Consider the following 20,607-nt stretch of genomic DNA (forward strand, 5'->3'; position numbering starts at 1 on the left):
ACAAAATTGGTAGCACCCTCTATTGAAAACTACCAACTGCAGTGTCTTTTTGTGAACAATCTAGGCATTGAAGACACCGCAGCATATGCTCAACACTTGCGCGCCTGGTGCACGTCGGATTTGTCTATAGGGCTAGATAGCTCAGATGGAAGAGAGCCGGAACATTTTTCTGGAGGTCATTGGTTCAAGTCCCACTCTATTTAAGTTTTCTTTGTTCAACCCAAAATAGTTTCAAATCCCCACCCTACACATTTTCCCTCGTGGTTTATTACTTTATACTATTGTTGTTAATATTATTATTCCAGTCAGTACATTTGCCTTTAACTCTTTTTGTGTCTTTGTTTGTTTGTTTGTTGTTTTTTGGCAGAGATCTGGAGCTGCTTTCATCTTTTTGCTCTGCCGTTAAAATTCCAAAGGCCCCAGTGGACTTGTTGATTGAGCTCAAAGAAAAGACAAATGTTAAGAAGGTAAGGAAGGGATCCCGCCACTTCTTAAGAAAAAAGAATAGTGAATTTGCATTATGCTGCAGTAGGGTGACACTTCTAGCTAGTGTTATTGTAATAATAATAATATCAAAGTCTTACATGTATATAGCGAACGTATCTACCAAACAAGGTACTCAAGGCGCTGAGTATATACAAACTTTCAGAAAGATAGGTTATTGCAGTGATGAATTCTGAGACCCAATTATGTAGCACCTTACAAGTGTTTACAAGGTGCTACGGCGCGTACAGCAGCCACAGCCAGGAGTTGTGCATTCGTGTGATGCACCACACAATGGAGACATTTTGGTGTCTCTCCAATGTTTTTCAGTAATTTTTAGACAGAGTTTTACTTTTGCAACTGCCTGTAATACTTCATTTCATTTATTCTGGTTGTGAAGCCAAGGACTCTCAGATAAGCAAACTTAATCACTGTACTAGTCGTATTCACAATGGAGAGAAGACAAGGAATGAAGCTTCAGTTTTAGATGTTGGAGGGAAACCCCAGATCTAAGAACATCGGACCTAAGCTCTGGTATTTCTGATCAGCCAAGTGTGGGTTCGAGTCCCTGGCATCATGACACCTGTGTCCATCCGCAACTTTTTTGTAATGCATGTAAAAGAGCCCAGTGCACTGATCGTAAACCATTACATGCTGCCTGCATACTTTACAAATACTGAACGCTTTGAGACGCCCATCTGGTGTGATAAAGCATTGTGTACATTTTGACTCCCAAAACATGTAAATGGCGGACATGATAGGCATGTGTACATACGTACATTGTATGTACAATGTACACTGCATGTTGTGCCAGGAGTCTAAACTCACCACTGCAATGTAGATTTGATCAGTGACTTCCAAATTGGCGGACACGATAGGTGCATGTAAATGCACTGCACTTTGTGCAGGGAGTCTACACTCACCAGTGCAATGTAGATTTAATCAACGACCGTGGTTTTATTTCAGCAACCATGGTGTGTGCAGATACTGATGGATCTTACTACAACTATCACTGCCTATATGATGTCAGACGTAGGAACCAACCTTACACTTAACAGGTACGATCACTCACTCAAGCCTCGACTTCGTAAGTGGTCTTGTCATAGTTAGTCTAGGATACATGTGTACATGTAGGTAGTCGAATAAAAAAAATTGATGTGAAGTTTTTTGGGGATTTCCTTCGCATTGTACGTCTACCTGTGAAATACACTGACTTAAGCATAGAATACTTCCGTAAGCACTGATTATTTGCTTACGGTAGGCAGAGTTATAAAATTGGGCTCTGATCAGCTGATTTCTTTTTTTTTTTGGGGGGGGGGTTGAGTGCCATAGAAAACTGTAGAAATTCGAAAATTTATGTCCAAATACCTTTTTAAGCGATCTATGTACAATGGTGTGTGACTCAGTGATTTTCCGAGACCTAATTTAAAGCCTAATTCATTCTTCATGTGAATTGCAAAACAATATTTGTTGCATGTACTGACTGTTTTCATCATCATTTGCTGAACCAGCTTTATGTGTACATTTTATTTTATTTTATACTTTCCTGATCCTCCTGAATGATATTTCTAGAGTCAAGGGCCTGATGGAAGTGTCTCTGTCATATGCGGATGTGTTGCCATGGTTACTGCATGTTAAACAAGATGACAAACTCCAGCTGAGGGCGCAGACGATTGTTGTAAGTATTTCCAGATCATTTTACCCTTTACAAAAGTGAACAGTGCTCACCCAAGCATGAATTATTTTCAGACTTTTGGTATTATATGAACGTTGAGTCCAAAAGCTATCCATACATATAAACCTTTCCCCCCAGCATCATAGGTTTTTTAATCGCCAGCCATTTAAAAAGTGTATGGTTTCTTTTTTTTTTAAACAAACAAAAACTAAATAATTACTCTTTTTAGCTGGTCGTAATCAGTGCTGCAAACTTCTGATTTTTGTATTGCAACTTAGTGAAGTACTGTTTGCATAATACCTTTGTTGTTTTTTCACATTGTTGTGTCTTTAGTGTTTCATTTACCAATGTGAAGCAATGGACCGATCTCCAGTTGAGTTTACCACAGGGTTTTATGGCGGTCTTGCATCTCACCACGCCGATATCATCCCAGCGTTTCTAGCTTGCCTCATGGAGGACCCTGCCACTATGAAAAGACTACAAGGTCAGATATAGGTCAACTATTATTTTAATAGACGTAATATTTCTGCATTGAGGATTGAAAGATTAACAAGTTTGTTAACCTTAACTGATGTGTATTTCATACACAGTACTTTTCCGAGTTATGTGAAGATAAAAACACTCAGGCCACTCGGGTGGGATTTGATCCTACAACTTTTGCATTGCTAGAGCAGATGTCCCACCAGTATTCTGAGCCAGAGCCCAATGGCTGGAGGCAGTTTAAGTCCTATGTGTAAAAGCAGCGGGTAAAACTTTTAAATTTTGCGGTACCCGCTGCTAACACTTCTTGGTTTCGTAATTGGGACACAAATAATCAAATTTTGGGCTTTAAAACATAACATTACATTACATGTACTTAAAAGCATAATGTTTCACAAGATGATTTAAACTTTCAAAAGCTGCTGTACGCTTCAAACCAAAAGTTGTTTAATGATTTTTGGGTTGAAGTTGGTTGGAGTGGGACTCAAACCAACAACCTCAAAAGGTAAAGTACCGGTTTGCTCTACCAACTGAGCTAACTAGCCCTTTGTGGCAGTCTCTCTATTTTGTAAATATCTTTGTTCAGGGGTGCAGAAAAGTTTTTTATTGCCATCAATTTTAAGAGTGATTACCAAACGTGTACATTCCCTTTAAACTGTTAAAGCCTTGATTTGTTGTCAATTTGAACCTTAATAGATGGAAATTTGCATTGGGGGTAAAGAATACTAGTTTTGGTATAATTTTAGCCTCGTTTCTGTTGACATCTTTCAGGAAGCCTTAGTGATAGCCAATCAGATGAAGTTGCAGCAAGGTGGGAGGAGCTATGTGGGATGACTGTTGGAGCCATTGCAGAACTCGTCTTCCTACCCTTGGGCATTGAGTCGTGTGTACAGGGGAAGCGCCAGGTATGTTGGATACTTAATCTTAACCCTCCTACTCTTTGTGACATTTTTTATTAAGTTGAACAACCGTTTAAAACCATTCAACTGCATTGGTTATGTGTATGGTGACATAACTGCACAGAACTAAATGTGTACTTGTTGATGATGTCGATTGGTCTGACAGTAGGAGGGTTGACTATGTACTGTGTAGGTGCTTTCACCACATGATTGTTGCAGGTTGGCATAGTTTATCTATCTGTCAAAACCGCAGTGGATGTTGTTAAATTCTTACAAAAAATAGAAACAACAAATGTGTGGTTGACACGCATCGAGTCATCTCATGCATAAAGCAGCAAGCATTACAAAAAAGCTCTATTAAAGGAAAAACCCAGACTAACACACCCTTTTTGTCTTTACCAACTCATACCTGTTATCTCAAAGTTGTTCTTTTCCAAACAGTAGACTTAAATCTAAGCATTTATGTAAGCATTTTGTAGTGATGTATGTTATGTGTATCTTTCATATTCACCAGATGGCTAAGTGTGTTGGAGCCCAACTATCTATGAGTAAACATAAAGAGATGACACATAACTACCTCAAGTATCTCACTAGCCCAGTCCTCTGTGAAAACGCACTCAAGGTAAGACCATTGCATGAATCACCCATTTTAAGCAGACTCGAGTTTGAGCGTGACAATGACTAGAGCAAATTAATCAAAGCGTTGAGACCAATTAAAAACTCACTCGCCCAGGTACTAGTAAAAAAGCAGGACAGTTCTTTTCAGAACTGAGAAGTCTTCTGGATTCCGGCAGTCTACTCCGCGGTAGTGTAATATAAAGCAAAATAAGTTCTCTACAGAATATAATCTACATGTACCTAGCAAGTACACATAGACACACACATGGTATTACCGCAACGACCCTGCAAGGTTTTAAACGGCCGTGAAAGAACGAGTCACTACTCTTTTATTCCCATTCATAAATGCCTTTTTGGTTAAAAGGCAGAATAAAGTAAGAAACTCTGTGAAACTTATCCGTTTTTGATGTGCTTGAGCTCTGTATGTACATGTACGACATCCGTGTGTTGCATTGTTTTGTTATGAGTGAGACTTACTGACAACTTACCGACAGCGCTCGCATCACCCTTAACAAGAAACGTCTTGCACCAAGACTAGCGCGGAGTATCTGCTCACAATTGGTTATAAACACTGGTCATCATCAAAGGTTTAAACACACCCACGTGACGTGCTCTCCACCACTAGGAATAGCGATACTGTCTGAGGTATTTATGAATTATTGTTTTGTTTTTGTGCAACCGCAGACTGTGTACTTCAGTTGTCAAGTGTCAAAGGAGTTCTGTGAATATCTAGCTATGAATCAAGACTACATAGGAATCCTGTTGTGGATCTTACAGGGGAAGGTACGTAGGGTCCTCCAAATTATGCATCAAGTTTTAAACAATTCTGTCAAGTTGTGGTACACAAACACTAGTCAAACAATATTTAAAGATATTCTTTTGACGGAAGTTGACATATTTAGTCCTAAATCGACATTTTCCAAATGTTTTCAATGTTAGCATAGTGTTTTCTAAAACAAAACAAAATTAATGTTTCCTGTTATTTTTTACAAGAAAAAAATTCTGTGAAAACCTCAACAGTATAAGTCATGTCTGGTTGTTACGAGCTTTTTGTATCGATGTCAATCTTTCAACAGGTGGAGATCGAAGACATGTATCAGAACACAGTGTATGAAATGACGCTACAAACTCTTGCCACAATCGTCACCCAGTTGGGAGACATACCACAGTGGTAAGCCACCTTCAAGACATATCATGTTGGAAATTTACATAATTTTTTGTTTGTCATTTCATTTATTCTGGCTGTTAACTTCATCACTATACTAGCCAAGAACCCAATGGAGAGAAGAAAAAGATTGAGGTTTTGGTTTTTGGTTGACCTACGCCCTCCATATTACAATTCGGCGCTCTACCAACTGAGCCATCTACTCTAATGTTGGCGCTCTCCCTTTGTTGTCAATATTTTTGTTCTGGAGTGCAAACTTATTTTATACTATACTAACCAAGAGCCAAATGGAGAGGAGACATAGATGGAATTTTATATTTTTGGTTAAGCAAAGGAATTAAAATTTACTAGAGCGGGATTTGAACCTACAACCTCTGGATTAACAAACTCGGCACTCTACCAATTGAGCTACATATCCAACCCTAATGTTGGCAGCCTCCTGTTTTGTCAATATCTTTGTTCTGGGGTGCCTGCTCGAAACCATTGATTACAAAAAATTTGATTTGTGAAATCAACGGGAAAATAATAAATTCCAAGATAAGAGCTACAATATAGCTGATCGTACAGTAACATCAGTACCAATCCTGTAGAGAAAAGTATCTTAATGTGAAATACTGTGAGAATTGAAGAAGTGGCATGTGAATGCCCAAAAAGTCACTGTTATGAAGCAAAGACTGTTTCTTCTTGTGTTTGCTAAAACTTGATCACACAATTTGATGAAATATTAACAGTTTGGTTGTTATGGTGTGTTTAATGAAAACTGTGGACGTAAATAAATTCACTCTACCAAATATCAGTGAGATAATGCCCAGGATATATCTTTGCGATTATTCTCTGCCGGGAACAAAGTGCCTTTTTGTGACTGCCACGGGTGAAAATAAGAGTAGACCACGGTACACTTTATTTTTTTAAACAATTTCCTTTCATTTTGTTTTCCAGCCTCGTCCAGACCAGTATAATCTTTGCTGCCATCCTCCTGGATTCACAAGTTGCCAGTCAAACTGTAAGAACCTCTAAACTAAAGGAAAATTACAGGAAAGCTCCATTAAAGAAAGAGGCCAGAATAATACATCCTTATCCTCCTTACCAACTCACACCTGCACAAACAGTGCATCTTAGTCTTTAAATTGGATCAAGAACAAACCAGTAGCTCTGACGGCTGCCCAAGTATTGACAGTTAGTGACCCCAAGCAATGACAATGTAAACACAAAGGATTTAAATCCCTATAGAAAAGTATTTTCAAACAAAAAATAAAGACTGCACAGCCACACAGTTTTCAGAATGGGAAATAGAAGGTGCTTTGTGACCTGCCTTTTTGGGGGTCGCCATTTGCAAAAGAAACAAGACAAAAATTAATGTGTACATATGATCAATTTTATCACTAAAAATAAATGGTGCATTAAAATGGTTAGATAAAATTAATTTTGACTTGATGATGGGATGACTTTTCTTGTACTATTTTGTTGCCAGACTGCTGCAGCCCTTTTAGTAAGTCAGCTGTTATACCACGGTGTAGCAATAGAAATGCCTACTGATGATCTACTCGCTGCAGTTCACTCCGCACTCACAGATCTCAGCCAGGTCAGTAAGTTACTATGGTGTGTCGATGCTGAATGGTTAATAATAATTATAATAATATCAAAGTCTTATATGCACCACATCACAGATTTGGTCCTGTAATTCAAAAATTAAAAGACAGTATTTCATAATGCACATGGAGGCAATTGCCTCCCTTGCCTGCGGGAAATTTCAGGCCTTGCTACATTCTCAGAAGGGCAAGGCAGTATTTCATTGCCTTGGTGCCCTTTGAATTTCTGTTAAAGCAATTCAAAGTGTACCAAGGCAGTGATTAGGGACATGAGGGCAATTGCCTTCTTCGACTTTGGGAAGTAAAATGCCTTATGCTACTATCGTAGAATGGCAAGGCAGTCCCTTGTAAGGGACACCTACATGTACATGTACATCATGTATGTTGGGGAAGTTTTCATTTCTGCAGGGGCAATGATTAGGGACATTAGGGCAATTGCCTTCTTTGACTTTCATGAAATATCAGGCCAGGTTAACTTATGAGGTTATTTTGTGTAAATGTGTCTTTTTTCTAGATCTGTGTAAGATGTCCTTTTGATTATGGTGTGCTGGATGGCCTTCTCCTGCTCCTGTGCCAGTTCTTGAGTGTCGGTCCGAGTGCCGTGAGTCGTCTGCTGATTGAATCTGGAGTCTGGCAGATGCTGTGGCAAAGGTCAGGAAAGGGAACTCTCAGGGTTGTTTAAAAAATACACAAATACCACATACAGTTCTGCTAGTCCCATTGGTGGGGAGCGCGTCACATCGGGGTGTTTAATGGCTGATAAAGACATAGCTGGAACTGTTTAATACCGGCTGGCTTCACTTGTTGGGTACGCAAGCTCATGTTCAAAAATTTACTTACACCGAACGCAATTTATAGCTTTTAGTACCAACGCGTAATCTATTTGTACACAACCAAATGGCACCAAACAGAATATTTTTTACTGTTTGAAAATATACAAACCTCAAAAATTCTCTTATATTGTCTACAATTGTAGCATTTTTTCGCTTTCAAAGAAAAGGGAATTTATTAATGTGAATAAAAGAGTGGCGACAAGTTCTTAAACGGCCTTTTTAAACCTTGCAGGGTCATGGCCGTGGGATAAAGGCCCTTCCCTTTGGCTCGGACCTTTAACCCACGGCCATGACCCTGCCGGTTAGAATTTGTTGCCACTCTTTTATTCTGAGAAAATTCAATTAGCTTTTGCAAGCTGCTTACCAGCAAAAATGATATACATGTAAATGCAAAAAAAATGGTTAATTGCCTAACTTTTCGACCCTCAGAGTCTTTCTCAAAGGCCACTCTTTTATTCCCTCAACAAATCACAAGGGAAACTGACTGGGTAAATTTGAATTTGACACTCCCTTAATATTTTAGGGCTTTTCTCTTGTCGTTGTGTTCAGGCTTCTGCAGATTGTTGGCGCTGTACATCCAGACGATCTTCCCGTTGAAGACATGGATGAGGAGTTAGCTGATTGTGGAGCTGTAGCTTCACCTCCACAATGGGGTCTCATCTCACCTTCAGGTTTAATGGCCGCTCTACAGATTGTCACTATCGTCTTCACTCAGGTAAACAAAATAGCTCATTGAGAATGATTTCGTCCGGCAACGTTGGAGTGCAAAATATTGAGACTGAGCATGTTTTGTGCACACTGAATGCTGATATTGAGTAGCAAATGGTTATTTCTGAGCAGCAATTAATACACTTGTTGCACTATTTTTGTAAATATATTTTGAATTGGAGATTGCCTAAACATCACCTTACAAACCAAGTGTCACAAGAGGGACAGTGCCAACTCGCTCCTTGGGCTGAATCAGGGTTATCCCCCTTCACAGTCCCTTGGGCTTCTCTCACTCTGTGGCGAATATGCTAACGAATGTGCATACGAATGGAAATATTTAACAATTGCTCAAACTGCGCAACATTCACCGTGTCTTCGTAAGCGTTGGTAAACAATTCGGAACGTTCACAAGTCATTCTCCACCTCCTTATGAAGGTCAGTCAATTTAGGAAGTGCTTCCTTAATTTCAGAGAATATTGTGAAGACAGTCATTCGCCATCGATTTTCATAAGCATTGCAATGTTCGTTAGCTATTTGAGAGGCATTTGCAAGCGTTGGTAAGCATTCCTAATATATTGAGATGTTGCTATCGAGGGACGACCAGGAAAATATTTACTATCCAATCACAATTTTTGGGCGAATTTACAGCGGAATTCAAATATTCATATTCGCAAGAATTTTCGTCACAGTGTGAAAGAAACATAAAGATGTATCATCCACTATAATAGTGTTTGTTATTGTACTGTCAACCCCTACAGGAACCCTACCAGTGTGTACCTCTTCTTTGTAGCGCTGATGGTGTCGTCATGCTCAGCCTTACCACCTTGGTCTCCAGAGACTTCTTGGCCTACCTTGCTGCCAGGTACGACCTCTTAACCATTATTTATTACTCCCATTCTATTTACTGTAATTCCCTATGTAAGCTGCGTCTTATCTGAACTTCAAAGGTCAAACAAAAATTACTGCATCTTATCTACCGGTGGTGCTCGTTAGACTTTAACACTTGAATGTTATTTTGGTAATTTAAGGGTACTGCACCTGAGCGCCTTATATGCAGGAAATTACTGTATGTATAATCAAAACGAGAAAAATAGTCTGGTTCCATGATAGAATATTAGAGTAAGGACCCTCATTGTCATTGAGGATATTGGGAACCTACATGTATTAAAGATAAACGACTGAGCAAACTAGCTACTTTTGTTTTAGAGCTCTTAGGAGTTTGAATGTCCCCTATACTTTCAAAAAGTACCAGCTCTTCAGAAAGGTTGGGGCTATTGATTGTTTACTGGAAAATAAAGGCTTGAAAATATTGAAATTAATTATTTATATCTGGCAACTATGCGTGTATAACAATTCATGGAATACCATGTATTTAAAGGGAATGTACATGTATATGGTTGGTTTTTTTCCGTACCCCTCCTAGGAACGCTTTTTTGACTCGCCTGGTGGACTAGTAAAGAAGGGATTTGACTCGCCCACTGCTGTTTTCCCTTGCATTTGGCGATCAGGCGACCACTAATCTTGAACCCTGTAAAAAAATTGTGTGTATGTGTCAACTACGCCCAAGTAACAACTCATTGTCTACCATGTATTTCAAAACCCAAACTATTTTCCACATGCAGTAGCAGCGGAGAGCAAGATCTATCGGCCATGGTCATTGACATCATCCTGAACGTTTCTCAGCTCCTTTGCTTCCCGTTTGCTCTGGACACTCATGACATGTTAATGGAGGCCATACTGGCCAGCCTACAGGAGAGTCATATCATGACTAGACTCATCAGTGCTTGTATGCTACACCTTAAGCCTGAGCAGATGGAAGTACCAGTAGGTAAGAAAGATTAAGAGTTTCTTAATACTCTGGGCTTGCTCTGGCCTTCCTTGGGTATGGAGCTCTGCGGAACCCCATGAGCGCACTCCCCCAAATGCCACCAACTACTAACTTTGTGGTGCTCCAGGAGGATTCTCGCTACACCCAGGCCAGGCCACCCCCGTGGCCTGCTGCCAAGGTACATGTAGACCCTCCCCTCTGCCCAAAGTCTTTTCAAAACTCCTCTCATGGTTTTGTCTTATTTTCTAGAATATTGCAGAGCTGCAAACTCTCCCTGATTCTGTTGAAAGTGCCCTGAAAATAAACCAACCTTCCTATGTTTTGATAACGAAATTTTAACCGGGACTAGGTCAAACATCCACTGTGTCATTTACTGGTAAGGGGATAAGATCTTATTCTTTTCTTTTTGTCAGGTTTATTGTCTCGCTTCGTACTGAGCCATGAAGTTTTCATTACTGAGTTTGCTGAGGCCATTCCACAGCTTAAGGTAAGTTATACACATGATTCCCTTAAGAACTGTACTTTTCAAACAAATTTTCGTGTAGAGTAAGAGGTTTTCATGGCGGCCTTGATATAGTTTTTACAACTGGTTTTCACATTTGAATTTGGTTGGGTTTTGTGGTTTCAGTCTTAAAATTAAGGATACCACTGGCTTTATTTTCCACTTTTGAATTCGGATTGAATTTGTGGTTTTATGACTAAAATCAAAGAAATAATACTGACGTTAGTTCCTAGATGATCTGAGATCTTTTCTCAGTGGCTTACCAGATAGTTATATTTTTTTCCTACCAACCTCCATGGATGCTGATTCAATTCCCACCTCAGATTGGAAACTTTCGCATATGAACTTTGTTTTAACCTGGGGATGTGGCTTTTCTTTAACAAGTTATTGGTGGAAGAGGTTTATAGACGCAAAACCTTGACACACCAGAAAATGGATTCCTGATAAGTCCGTTTTAAAGTTCTAAACTGAAACTTCCTTTACGGTAAAGTAAAGTGATTAAGTTCCCTTTTTGGAGAGTCCTTGGCTTCACAACAAAAATAACTAACTTTAAATGAAATGAAATGAAATGCTAACCATCTGTTCTGATTGTCTTTCAGGCGGAGTCTTTCCTCAACTCTTTACTGTCTTCTGACAGTCCCTGCCAAGTCCAGGGAGATGTACTCACTATATGCAGCCACCTCGCTCGCAGCTCAGCCGTACACCTCATGATGCTCAAACAGGTGCTACAGGGAAAGAAAGGTGTGCAAAAAATCAATCATTCAACTAGTTTCAACATGTTCAAGAAAGGAAGCCAGCTTGGCGTGTCGTGGCCGAATGGTCAAACGCACCAAACTCAAACTCTTGTGTATCTGATCAGCAGAGTGTTGGTTTGAGTCCCTGTGTTGACACTTGTTTCCTTAAAGCGAGACACTTAAGCATTATTGCTTTGCCCTTTCGAATTGGACGTAAAGCCGTAGATCCCGTGTGTTGTGTAATGCACATGAAATAACTCAGTTTCAGTCGCTAAGAGAAGGGGTTTTCCCCGGTGTTTCTGACAGTGGCTGCTGAATGCGCCACAGCACCTTGTAAACCCTAACAAGGTGTTAGCTAAATGTGTCTTATAATTCAAACACCTGTCTGGAAATAGAAGATGATAAGTGCTTTGAGACGTCAATAGTTAAAGTGCTTAAACAACAGTATTGGCCCAACTCTTCAGGGTCTTGGCTATGCTAATCGCGGGGTTATGCACTAAACAGGGCCCATCACAGCAATCTTTGATGCGCCATTTTGGAAGTCAACGTGGTCAATGTCCCTGTGTAATATACAGAGTAGTGATCATTTTAAGTGATGCAGAGTCTACACCTGTTATTTTGTATTTTGTGTGTCTGTGTATTTTTTGTATCAAAAAAGTAAGTCAATATTAAAAAATGTAGGGTTGGATGGTTGGTGGATGGACACAAAAGAAGGAATTTTTTAAACATGTTTTGGAAGACCCCGCAGGCTTAAAAGTTTTTTTTTTTAAATGGTTTTGAAAGGATTTTTTTAAACCTACAGGTGACTATGAGTGCCTGCAGCAGCTGCTATCGAGTAAAGACGTAACGGTTCAAGCGAGGGCCTGCGGCATGTTTGGTAACCTGATGCGTCATTCTAACGGTTTCTACGCTGTACTCAAGAAACGAGAGGAGCTTGCACGAGCTCTGCAAGCCTGTCTGTCAAGCCCTGAAGCAGACGTCAAAAAAGTAAGACAGTATGTTTTTCCCGCCAATGCAATGACATGTGAGGAGCAAAGTATGGCAAAATTTGCATCAATCTTGTACGAAACATAACACAATGTCCACAGATTTACATGAAACTTACACGGTTTGCAGATAATGATACTAGAAAGCTTCCCTTAAAATATTATATGCTGAGGTGCTGTAGTTTTTGAGAAATTAGTAAAACGATGTCACAAAAATATTAATTTTCGTCTCAAAGAGACAAATATTATTTTAGCATGTACAATGATTTAGGCGGCTCTCCTGAACAAAATGCTCTGTAATTTGTTTTGGTCAAAAACTTGACGACTAATGAAGCTGAAACTTCTACAGGTAAATTATATTTAACATACATGTACATGTACATCTTCATTCATAGTGAGTAGGGATTCATGTCGTAGCCAAAAACTTAATATACAAAAGGTATAAAAACCCCTTAATGCCAGACATTTTGACACCAGCAGAGTCTTTCTTGAAGGCTAAATGACAAACACATAAAGATGTAACAGAAGCAGTTAAGTGGAAATACATGAAGGGAGAGAGAGAGAGAGAGGGAGAGGGGCAGAAAACACACAGAAAAAGCAAGGGATTCGCAATGAAGGAGACCAGGGGTTGGTTAATGGAAAGGGCTTTTTTGATTACAAGAGATTGGAACACTAAAGACAAATTCAAAGTTGGAAGAGGGAGAAATAGTAAGTAATTAGTGATTAGTTTAGAAGGAACCTTTTTAGTACTTTAGTGGCATAGAACCAATAACCCATTACTAACATGACTAATGATAATACCAATAATATAATTATATAACAAGTTTTTTCATTCTTGTTCCACTAATGTTTTGTATTTTCTCTTGCCAGGCTGCCAGCTATGCTGTGGGCAATGCAGCCTACCATAGTGCAGATCTATATAGCCAGCTTAGTGCTGCTATACCATCCCTAGTCCAACTCTTAATGGATCCTGTAGGACGTACTAGATGTAATGCCGCAGGTAGGTCTTGTTTCCTTGTTCAAGAGCATGATATTGGAGGATATGGCATCAAAGGTTCCAGACCCATGATTAAAGAGGCACGTTGCCTTCAAATCTCTCAAAATGTTGCTGTTTGGAATTTCTCCTGATCCTTTGTCAAAGGCCAAGTGAACATGTACCTTTGGTTTTTGTAACCATTCATTGTTATATTTCTTTTACGGTATACAATCAAACTTATGTGTGAACGTTTCATTTAAAGGCAGTGGACACTATTGGTAAATACTCAAAATAATTATTAGCATAAAACCTTAATTGGTAACGTGTAATGGGGAGAGGTTGATAGTATAAAACAGTGTGAGAAACGGCTCCTGCTGAAGTGATGTAGTTTTCGAGAAAGAAGTAATTTTCCACGAATTTGATTTCGAGATCTCAGATTTAGAATTTGAGGTCTTGAAATCAAGCATCTGAAAGCACACAACTTCGTGTGTCAAGGGTGACTTTTTCTTTCATAGTTATCTCGCAACTTCGACGACCAATTGAGCTCAAATTTTCACAGGCTTGTAACTTTATGCATTCGTTGAGATACACCAAGTGAGAATACTGGTCTTTGACAATTACCAATAGTGTCCAGTGTCTTTAAAAAGGTGGTTATATACACGTTTTTCAGATATTGTAGAAAATCCAGAGCGAGTATGTCCACGCAGGAAGAAAACTCGCTACCAGGAATACACAATCTGAGAAACGTTACTGCAATATTCAAATCTTGGGTCAAGAAAACTGATATCTATTTACATAACCTTACTACTTGGAAGTGAAATTTTTCAAAATGTTTTATACAATGGAAAGCATTCACAAACAGACACCAACTCTCAGAAATCATGCATGAATTGTTTCTCAGATTCAAGCTCTTTTGTGTGGTAAATAATCCAAACCATAGTACTTCAAAGTGAATCCTTTCTCAAAATTGTTTATACCGTGCTTCTCACCAAGTGTTTTTTTATGTTCATTAATTTTTATAGTCCTTACTAATCTAGGACCCTACCTTTAACAAGACATGTGTACCTTTTTTCCATTCTATAGGCGCTCTTGGCAATCTCGCAAGACATTCCTCAAAACTTTGTGCAGCCCTCGTTCAAAACAAGGCTCAAGAACGGTAGGAGCTTATTTTGTAAAAAAAAAAAAAATTACCAATTAATGTAAAAAGGACAAGATGATTTAAAATGTTTAAAATAGTTAATGGCGTGACGTTTCCACTTCACATTGTCGTGTGAGCAAGCTGAGTAGACACTCACTTGATTCAAAAAAGCTTGACCATGGTTTATAACCATTATACACTTTCACAGGTTTACAAATAACCTACAGGGTTTACAGAAGGTAATGGTGAAAGACTTCTCTTGAAATATTATTCCATGAAATGCTTTACTTTTTTAGAAAACTTTAAAAGATTTATCAATTCTTGACGTTGAGAATTACGGATTTATTTTAAACACATGTCATGACACGGCGGAACGTGCAAAAAACAAGGGTGGGTTTTCCCGTTATTTTCTCCCGACTCCGATGACCGATTGAGCCTAAATTTTCACAGGTTTGTTGTTTTATATAGAAGTTGTGATACACGAAGTGTGGGCCTTTAGACAATACTGTTAACCGAAAGTGTCCAATGGCTTTAAGGCCAAAAATCTGCCATGGTACATGTATGCTGGAATCTTGGAGCACTCAGCAGTCTCATTTCTCTAGGAGCTTGGTCACTAAAAAGCCATTAATTTATTTAGTTTGTTTTCCTCCTGAAGACGATCAGAGCATTGACGAAATAATGACGAAATAATGCATTGTTAAGTACCAGTTATTCTCAGAACCAACACAGCTCGTAAAGAGGGTTTAATAGGTGTCTCCGCAATTCGCACTTCATTGCTTCGATATTGTTGTTATAATTCCTGTGTTTTCAAAATATGTCTGATTTTTTTTCTTTTTCTGTTTTGGTTAATTGTAGATTGCTTGAGATTGCTTGTCATGATAATCAGCACAGTGTCCAGGAGGTGTGTCTGTTATCTCTACGCTCGATGGCCAGACATTCTCAACTCACTCAGGTAATAAGAAAAAGCTCTTGTTTGGAAATAGATTTTTTCTAGCAACTGGTTAAAGTAAAAGGTTAAAGTAAAAGGTAAATTATTTGACTTGAACCCCTCATGTCCATGGTGTCTTCACTGGTCCTATTAGCCTGTTCCATTCTTACATGTGTAAAAAGCGCAGAAGGAAATCAGTGACACTATAGTGAAAAGACGGAAAGTAATGGAATACCGACTGATGGTTGACTAAACATCCAAACGAGTCGTTCGAGTTAAGACATCACTCGCATGTACTGTGCTACTGCTATTAAACCACTATAGAGTGTGTCAAAACTAGACCACAATCACAGGTTGAGTAACTGAGTGCACTCGGACTTGCTCAAGGGGGCAGAAGACTTTTACCAGGTAAATTTTCATTGTTTACGTACAAAAGTTCTGAGCATGAGCACATTGTTAAGAACAATGGAATTACCTGGTAAGTATGCTGCCACCAAGTGTCCCAAAAGTCCCATATTACAACCAAGGGCAAGTTCGAGCAGTGACCATTTGTCAACCACAGTCATAGAGTTATATATAAGAACTAGAGGGCGCACTGGTGATGCTGCTTGCACAAACGCAAGATGACAAGCGCGCCATTCTGTACACGCGTTGAATATGAAATACACGTTTGAGGTTTTTTTTATTGAACGCTCATGCGATGCTGTTTGTTCAACTTACAAAATGGCTGCACAAACACACGCTGTGAGATGGCTGTTTTCTCAACTTAGAAAATGGCCGCTTGCGCGCATGCCGGGGCGCGTATATAGGCCAGTGCGCCCTCTAGTTCTTATATATAACTCTATGACCACAGTCAATGTTTCATGGTTACCTATGCATGCAATACATCCTGGGTACCAGACAAACTCACCCGATGGTCCCTCACAGGTGTTGATTCTATTTTCAACTGCTCTTCCCTTTTGTTGTGTAACCTTATTAGGCCATGTTCGATAAAGCCTTTTTTGAGTAAGACTTGAATAATGTCCGCCACAATGACTTGCAAGGTTGGAAGAACAAAATAGTCAGATCCCCTCTTTGGTTCAGTAGTAATGTTATTTCATAATTGCTACAAGTAGACTGGGAACCTGACAAAAACTGTTACTTCCCATCAGGGTTTGCGGAAACAACACGCCATTGAGAAGCTAACCCGTCTCTCTGAAGATGTCCAGTCGGCCGGTCCTACTACCCCTGGCAGTATCAACTCAGCCAGGAGTGATAGACAACACAGTGCCAGGCAGCACAGCGCTAGGCAGAATAGCGCCAGGGGAAGTAGCGCCTCCGTTATCTCGCATCACTGTGCCAAGTTGATTATGATGCTGAAGCGAGGTGGTAGTGCCTCATAGTTTTATCTTATGGTTGAAGTGTGGATGAGTTAAAACTGTTTATGGTGAGGCATTATACGATTGAGGTTCCATTAAACACCCAAATGTTGGAAGTGAATCTTGAGAATTTCAGCATAGATTATTCAGAGCAAGAGGTGTGTGAGAGACATTTGATAATGATGAGGCAATCACTGACCTGTTTGTGCCTCATAGTTTTACCTTGATAGAGATAGGACCATGGTTTGGAAAAATCAGACAATTGTGATTAAATAGCCTGAAATGTCCATTACAGCCTACACACTGATGTAAGGTCAGCTCTTGTTTTGAGTGGAGTGGTCCTACTTTTTTGTTCACAAGGACAAAAATCATGTCATTCCTGTGAGTAAATGAGTTACATGTATGGCCTGTCAGTGTCAGATGTTAGCTTTTAGAAAACTTGTTTTTATGTGGAAGTACTTTCTGAAATGTAAAATTTCTCTTAATTTAGTCTCCTGCCTGCAAGAAAATTTGTGGAATGCGTCAGGATTCTCTTTCTTTTGGTTAAGGTGAGATGGCTGCAGACAGAAAAATAGAGAAGTTAAAAAATGCTAAGTTTGTGTAAGGTTTTTATAATAAACAGTACTATTGTCATGCCTTGAAGTTTGTGTGTGTGAAAAATGCAGCTTGGGTTTTTTAAAATATTATGTTGGCTCAATACTATAAGGTCATTATTTGTAATTTCATGCTCGTAATGATCATAAAGTCATTAATTGAAAATTGTAAAAAGAAAATATATGAATCAAAATCAACAAACAAATGTTTTCCCTGGAATGTTTTTTTTTGTTCAATCAAACACTTTGGCGACCACTCTTGATCAATAAACCCCATTTACCAGGAGCTCCAAAATATGAAAGGCAATTTTATGGAAAGTCCATACAAATTGCACTAATGACCTTATAGTCTTGAGCAGACGAGTATGCAGTGGTGAATTATTGTACTTAACTTGGCGTTTGTGTTCAAAACATAAACAAGCTGTTATGATTTATGTTTTATGTAAATATTAATAAGGATGTAATTTTTAATTATTTGTGACTGGAGTTGTAAATATTTCCTTTATATAGTTATCACCTTGCTATTCAAAAACTAAAATGTATTTAAAATATTATATGTGCTTTGTGAATTATGTAAAAAGAGTAAAGCAACTTCATGATGACCAATATACATGTATGAGCCAGAGATTGAAAGTATGAGCCAGAGATTGAAAGTGTGTGATTTTTCCAGTGAAGCATAACTCTATGAACATGTCCCTTGTTGGGAATTGAACCATGGCCCCTGTGGTGAGAGGCGAGAGCTTTTTGCACTAAATTGTGTCAATGTGCATAAAGGCACACGTTGCATACAGATTGGGCACTTTTGGCGATTAAAATCATTTGTTATTAAAGGCAGTGGACACTATTGGTAATTGTCAAAGACCAGTTTTCTCCCTTGGTGTATCTCAACATATGCATAAAATAACGAACCTGTGGAAATTTGAGCTCAATCGGTCATCGAAGTTGCGAGATAACAATGAAAGAAAAAAACACCCTTGTCACACGAAGTTGTGTGCATTTAGATGGTTGATATCGAGACCTCAAGTTCTAAATCTGAGGTCTCGAAATCAAATTTGTGGAAAATTACTTCTTTCTCAAAAACTATGGCACTTCAGAGGGAGCCGTTTCTCACAATGTTTTACACCATCAAACTCTCTCCATTACTTGTCACCAAGAAAGGTTTTATGCTAATAATTATTTTGAGTAATTACCAATAGTGTCCACTGCCTTTAAACAAATATATTTGGACAGATGTTTAAAAATATCAATGGCTAGCTCGGTGGTCTAGTGGTATGGCATCTTCTCTAGCAATGCATAAACGGCAAAGGTCATGGGTTCAATTCTGACCAAGTGATTTGCTGCTGATTCCCAGGTTGTATCATGAACTTGGGTTTGAGCCCCGACTAAAAAACTGCATGAATTCTGACTGGCAACCCCTGAACAAAGATATTGACAAAATAGGGCTAGGAATAGTTTGGTTGTTAGAGTGCTAGCACATTAATCCAGAGATCATTGTTTCGAATCCCACTTTCCTTGTGGTTATACCTACTTAAAGTTTACTTGTCAAGGTTTTCACAAATAAATAGTGATAACAAACCATCACTGTTTTCACTGAGTTTCAGACTTGCATTGTTTTATTATTTTCTCCACATGTATGGAATGTTAGGCTATAATATTTGAAGATAATTTTTACCATGACCATCTTTATACACTGTTATCATGTACATGTTATGTGGTAACTACTCAAAATAATTATTCGTGTTACTATTGTGTTTTATGTATAACATGGTACTTGGCACGAATACCCACCAAGTGATAATCATTTATGTATATAGGACCGTGACATACAATATTTACTATACGGGCGAAACACAAACACCATCACTCCCACACATTCCAACAATATACAATTCTTTTAATTCAAGGATGGAAGACTTAAAGGGTCTATGTAACTTTTGTAGGACAAAAAAAACACAATGTCCACAGATTTACACTAAACTTACACAGTTTGAAGATAATGATAGTAGAAAATATTGAAAAATATTGAAAATATTGTGTGCTGAGGTGCTGTAGTTTTTTGGAAATGAGTAAAACAATGTCATGAAAATAATTTTCGTCTCATGAGAAGAAAATTATTTTAAGCATTTACAAACGTATTTTCACGACATTGTTTTACTCATTTTTCAAAAAACTACAGCACCTCAGTGAGTAATATTTGAAGGGAAGCTTTCCACTATCATTATCTTCAAACCCTGTAAGTTTAATGTAAATCTAAGGACATTTTGAAAAGGTACCCAAATCCTTTAAGCATGTGTTACATTGGTAGTTTGTCAAAGGCCAATATCCAATTTACTATGAAGGGACATTGGGTTTGTGACAGCTGAAAAAATATCAACATGCATGAGGGACAGGGGGGGACAACTTCCTTGGCATAACATCATTGACCGAGGACACCACTCTAAATAGAGAAATAAAGACGCGACAAGATGGCATCATATTTTAACCAATCAGACCATGACAGACTCTTAACATATGAAAAAGATTACAAGAAATGAACATTGCATATTGTGCAATCCATGTGAAACATAATAAGTTCTGCATACTGTAGGGGCGAAGATAATCGGTCGGAAGGAGTCGCCAGCAAAGCTCCTGCCACTGGCTGCCCCCTGCTGGACGATTGGGTAACCAGGGAGGCGACTCCTATATAGTACAGTCTGGAGTTGCATTGTATCAATAAAAGTTCTCATCAGAAGCTCAGAAACCACAAGAATTTAACTCTCTCTGAAATCTGTGTGAACCTAAAAATTCTACGCTACAATACAAATAAATTATCTCAAACAAATATTGTTTTTCTCTACATTTTAATATGACTTTAATTTATGTCGATTTGAAATCTATTGTAATATTTCACAAAATACCATATCTACATAATTATTAACAAATAAACACTATTTTCCTTTGGCGTGCCACCCACTATATGGAAGGCATATTCCACACTTCACAAAGTGTGTAAAACGAAATAACATTCACACGATATCGGTGCATATCATATGTTGACATGAGTACAATGCATATTTGTTTAAGCATATAACGCAGGTCCATGTTTTACGCTTACGATCACCCAGGAAAGATTTA

The 20,607-nt window shown here is 38.6% G+C and overlaps 1 protein-coding gene across 3 annotated transcripts in view; it reads left to right on the plus strand.

The window, feature by feature from the left end:
* LOC139938308 (serine/threonine-protein kinase 36-like) overlaps positions 1-20,553 on the plus strand; it is a 35,067-nt gene extending 14,514 nt beyond the window's left edge. For all 3 annotated transcript variants that reach the window (XM_071933738.1, XM_071933740.1, XM_071933739.1), the window contains 21 exons: positions 368-467; positions 1,450-1,541; positions 2,056-2,161; positions 2,492-2,642; positions 3,410-3,543; positions 4,052-4,159; positions 4,840-4,938; positions 5,232-5,326; positions 6,260-6,323; positions 6,792-6,902; positions 7,424-7,560; positions 8,292-8,457; positions 9,209-9,312; positions 10,073-10,278; positions 10,692-10,765; positions 11,380-11,521; positions 12,317-12,501; positions 13,371-13,500; positions 14,560-14,632; positions 15,470-15,566; positions 16,694-20,553. In XM_071933738.1, coding sequence (XP_071789839.1) covers positions 368-467; positions 1,450-1,541; positions 2,056-2,161; positions 2,492-2,642; positions 3,410-3,543; positions 4,052-4,159; positions 4,840-4,938; positions 5,232-5,326; positions 6,260-6,323; positions 6,792-6,902; positions 7,424-7,560; positions 8,292-8,457; positions 9,209-9,312; positions 10,073-10,278; positions 10,692-10,765; positions 11,380-11,521; positions 12,317-12,501; positions 13,371-13,500; positions 14,560-14,632; positions 15,470-15,566; positions 16,694-16,924 — 2,605 coding nt within the window. In that variant the 3' untranslated portion in view covers positions 16,925-20,553. The remainder of the gene's footprint in view (positions 1-367; positions 468-1,449; positions 1,542-2,055; positions 2,162-2,491; positions 2,643-3,409; positions 3,544-4,051; positions 4,160-4,839; positions 4,939-5,231; positions 5,327-6,259; positions 6,324-6,791; positions 6,903-7,423; positions 7,561-8,291; positions 8,458-9,208; positions 9,313-10,072; positions 10,279-10,691; positions 10,766-11,379; positions 11,522-12,316; positions 12,502-13,370; positions 13,501-14,559; positions 14,633-15,469; positions 15,567-16,693) is intronic.
* The last annotated feature ends 54 nt before the right edge of the window (positions 20,554-20,607 follow it).

Source organism: Asterias amurensis, chromosome 6, assembly GCF_032118995.1.
Source record: "Asterias amurensis chromosome 6, ASM3211899v1".
Taxonomy (NCBI): domain Eukaryota; kingdom Metazoa; phylum Echinodermata; class Asteroidea; order Forcipulatida; family Asteriidae; genus Asterias; species Asterias amurensis.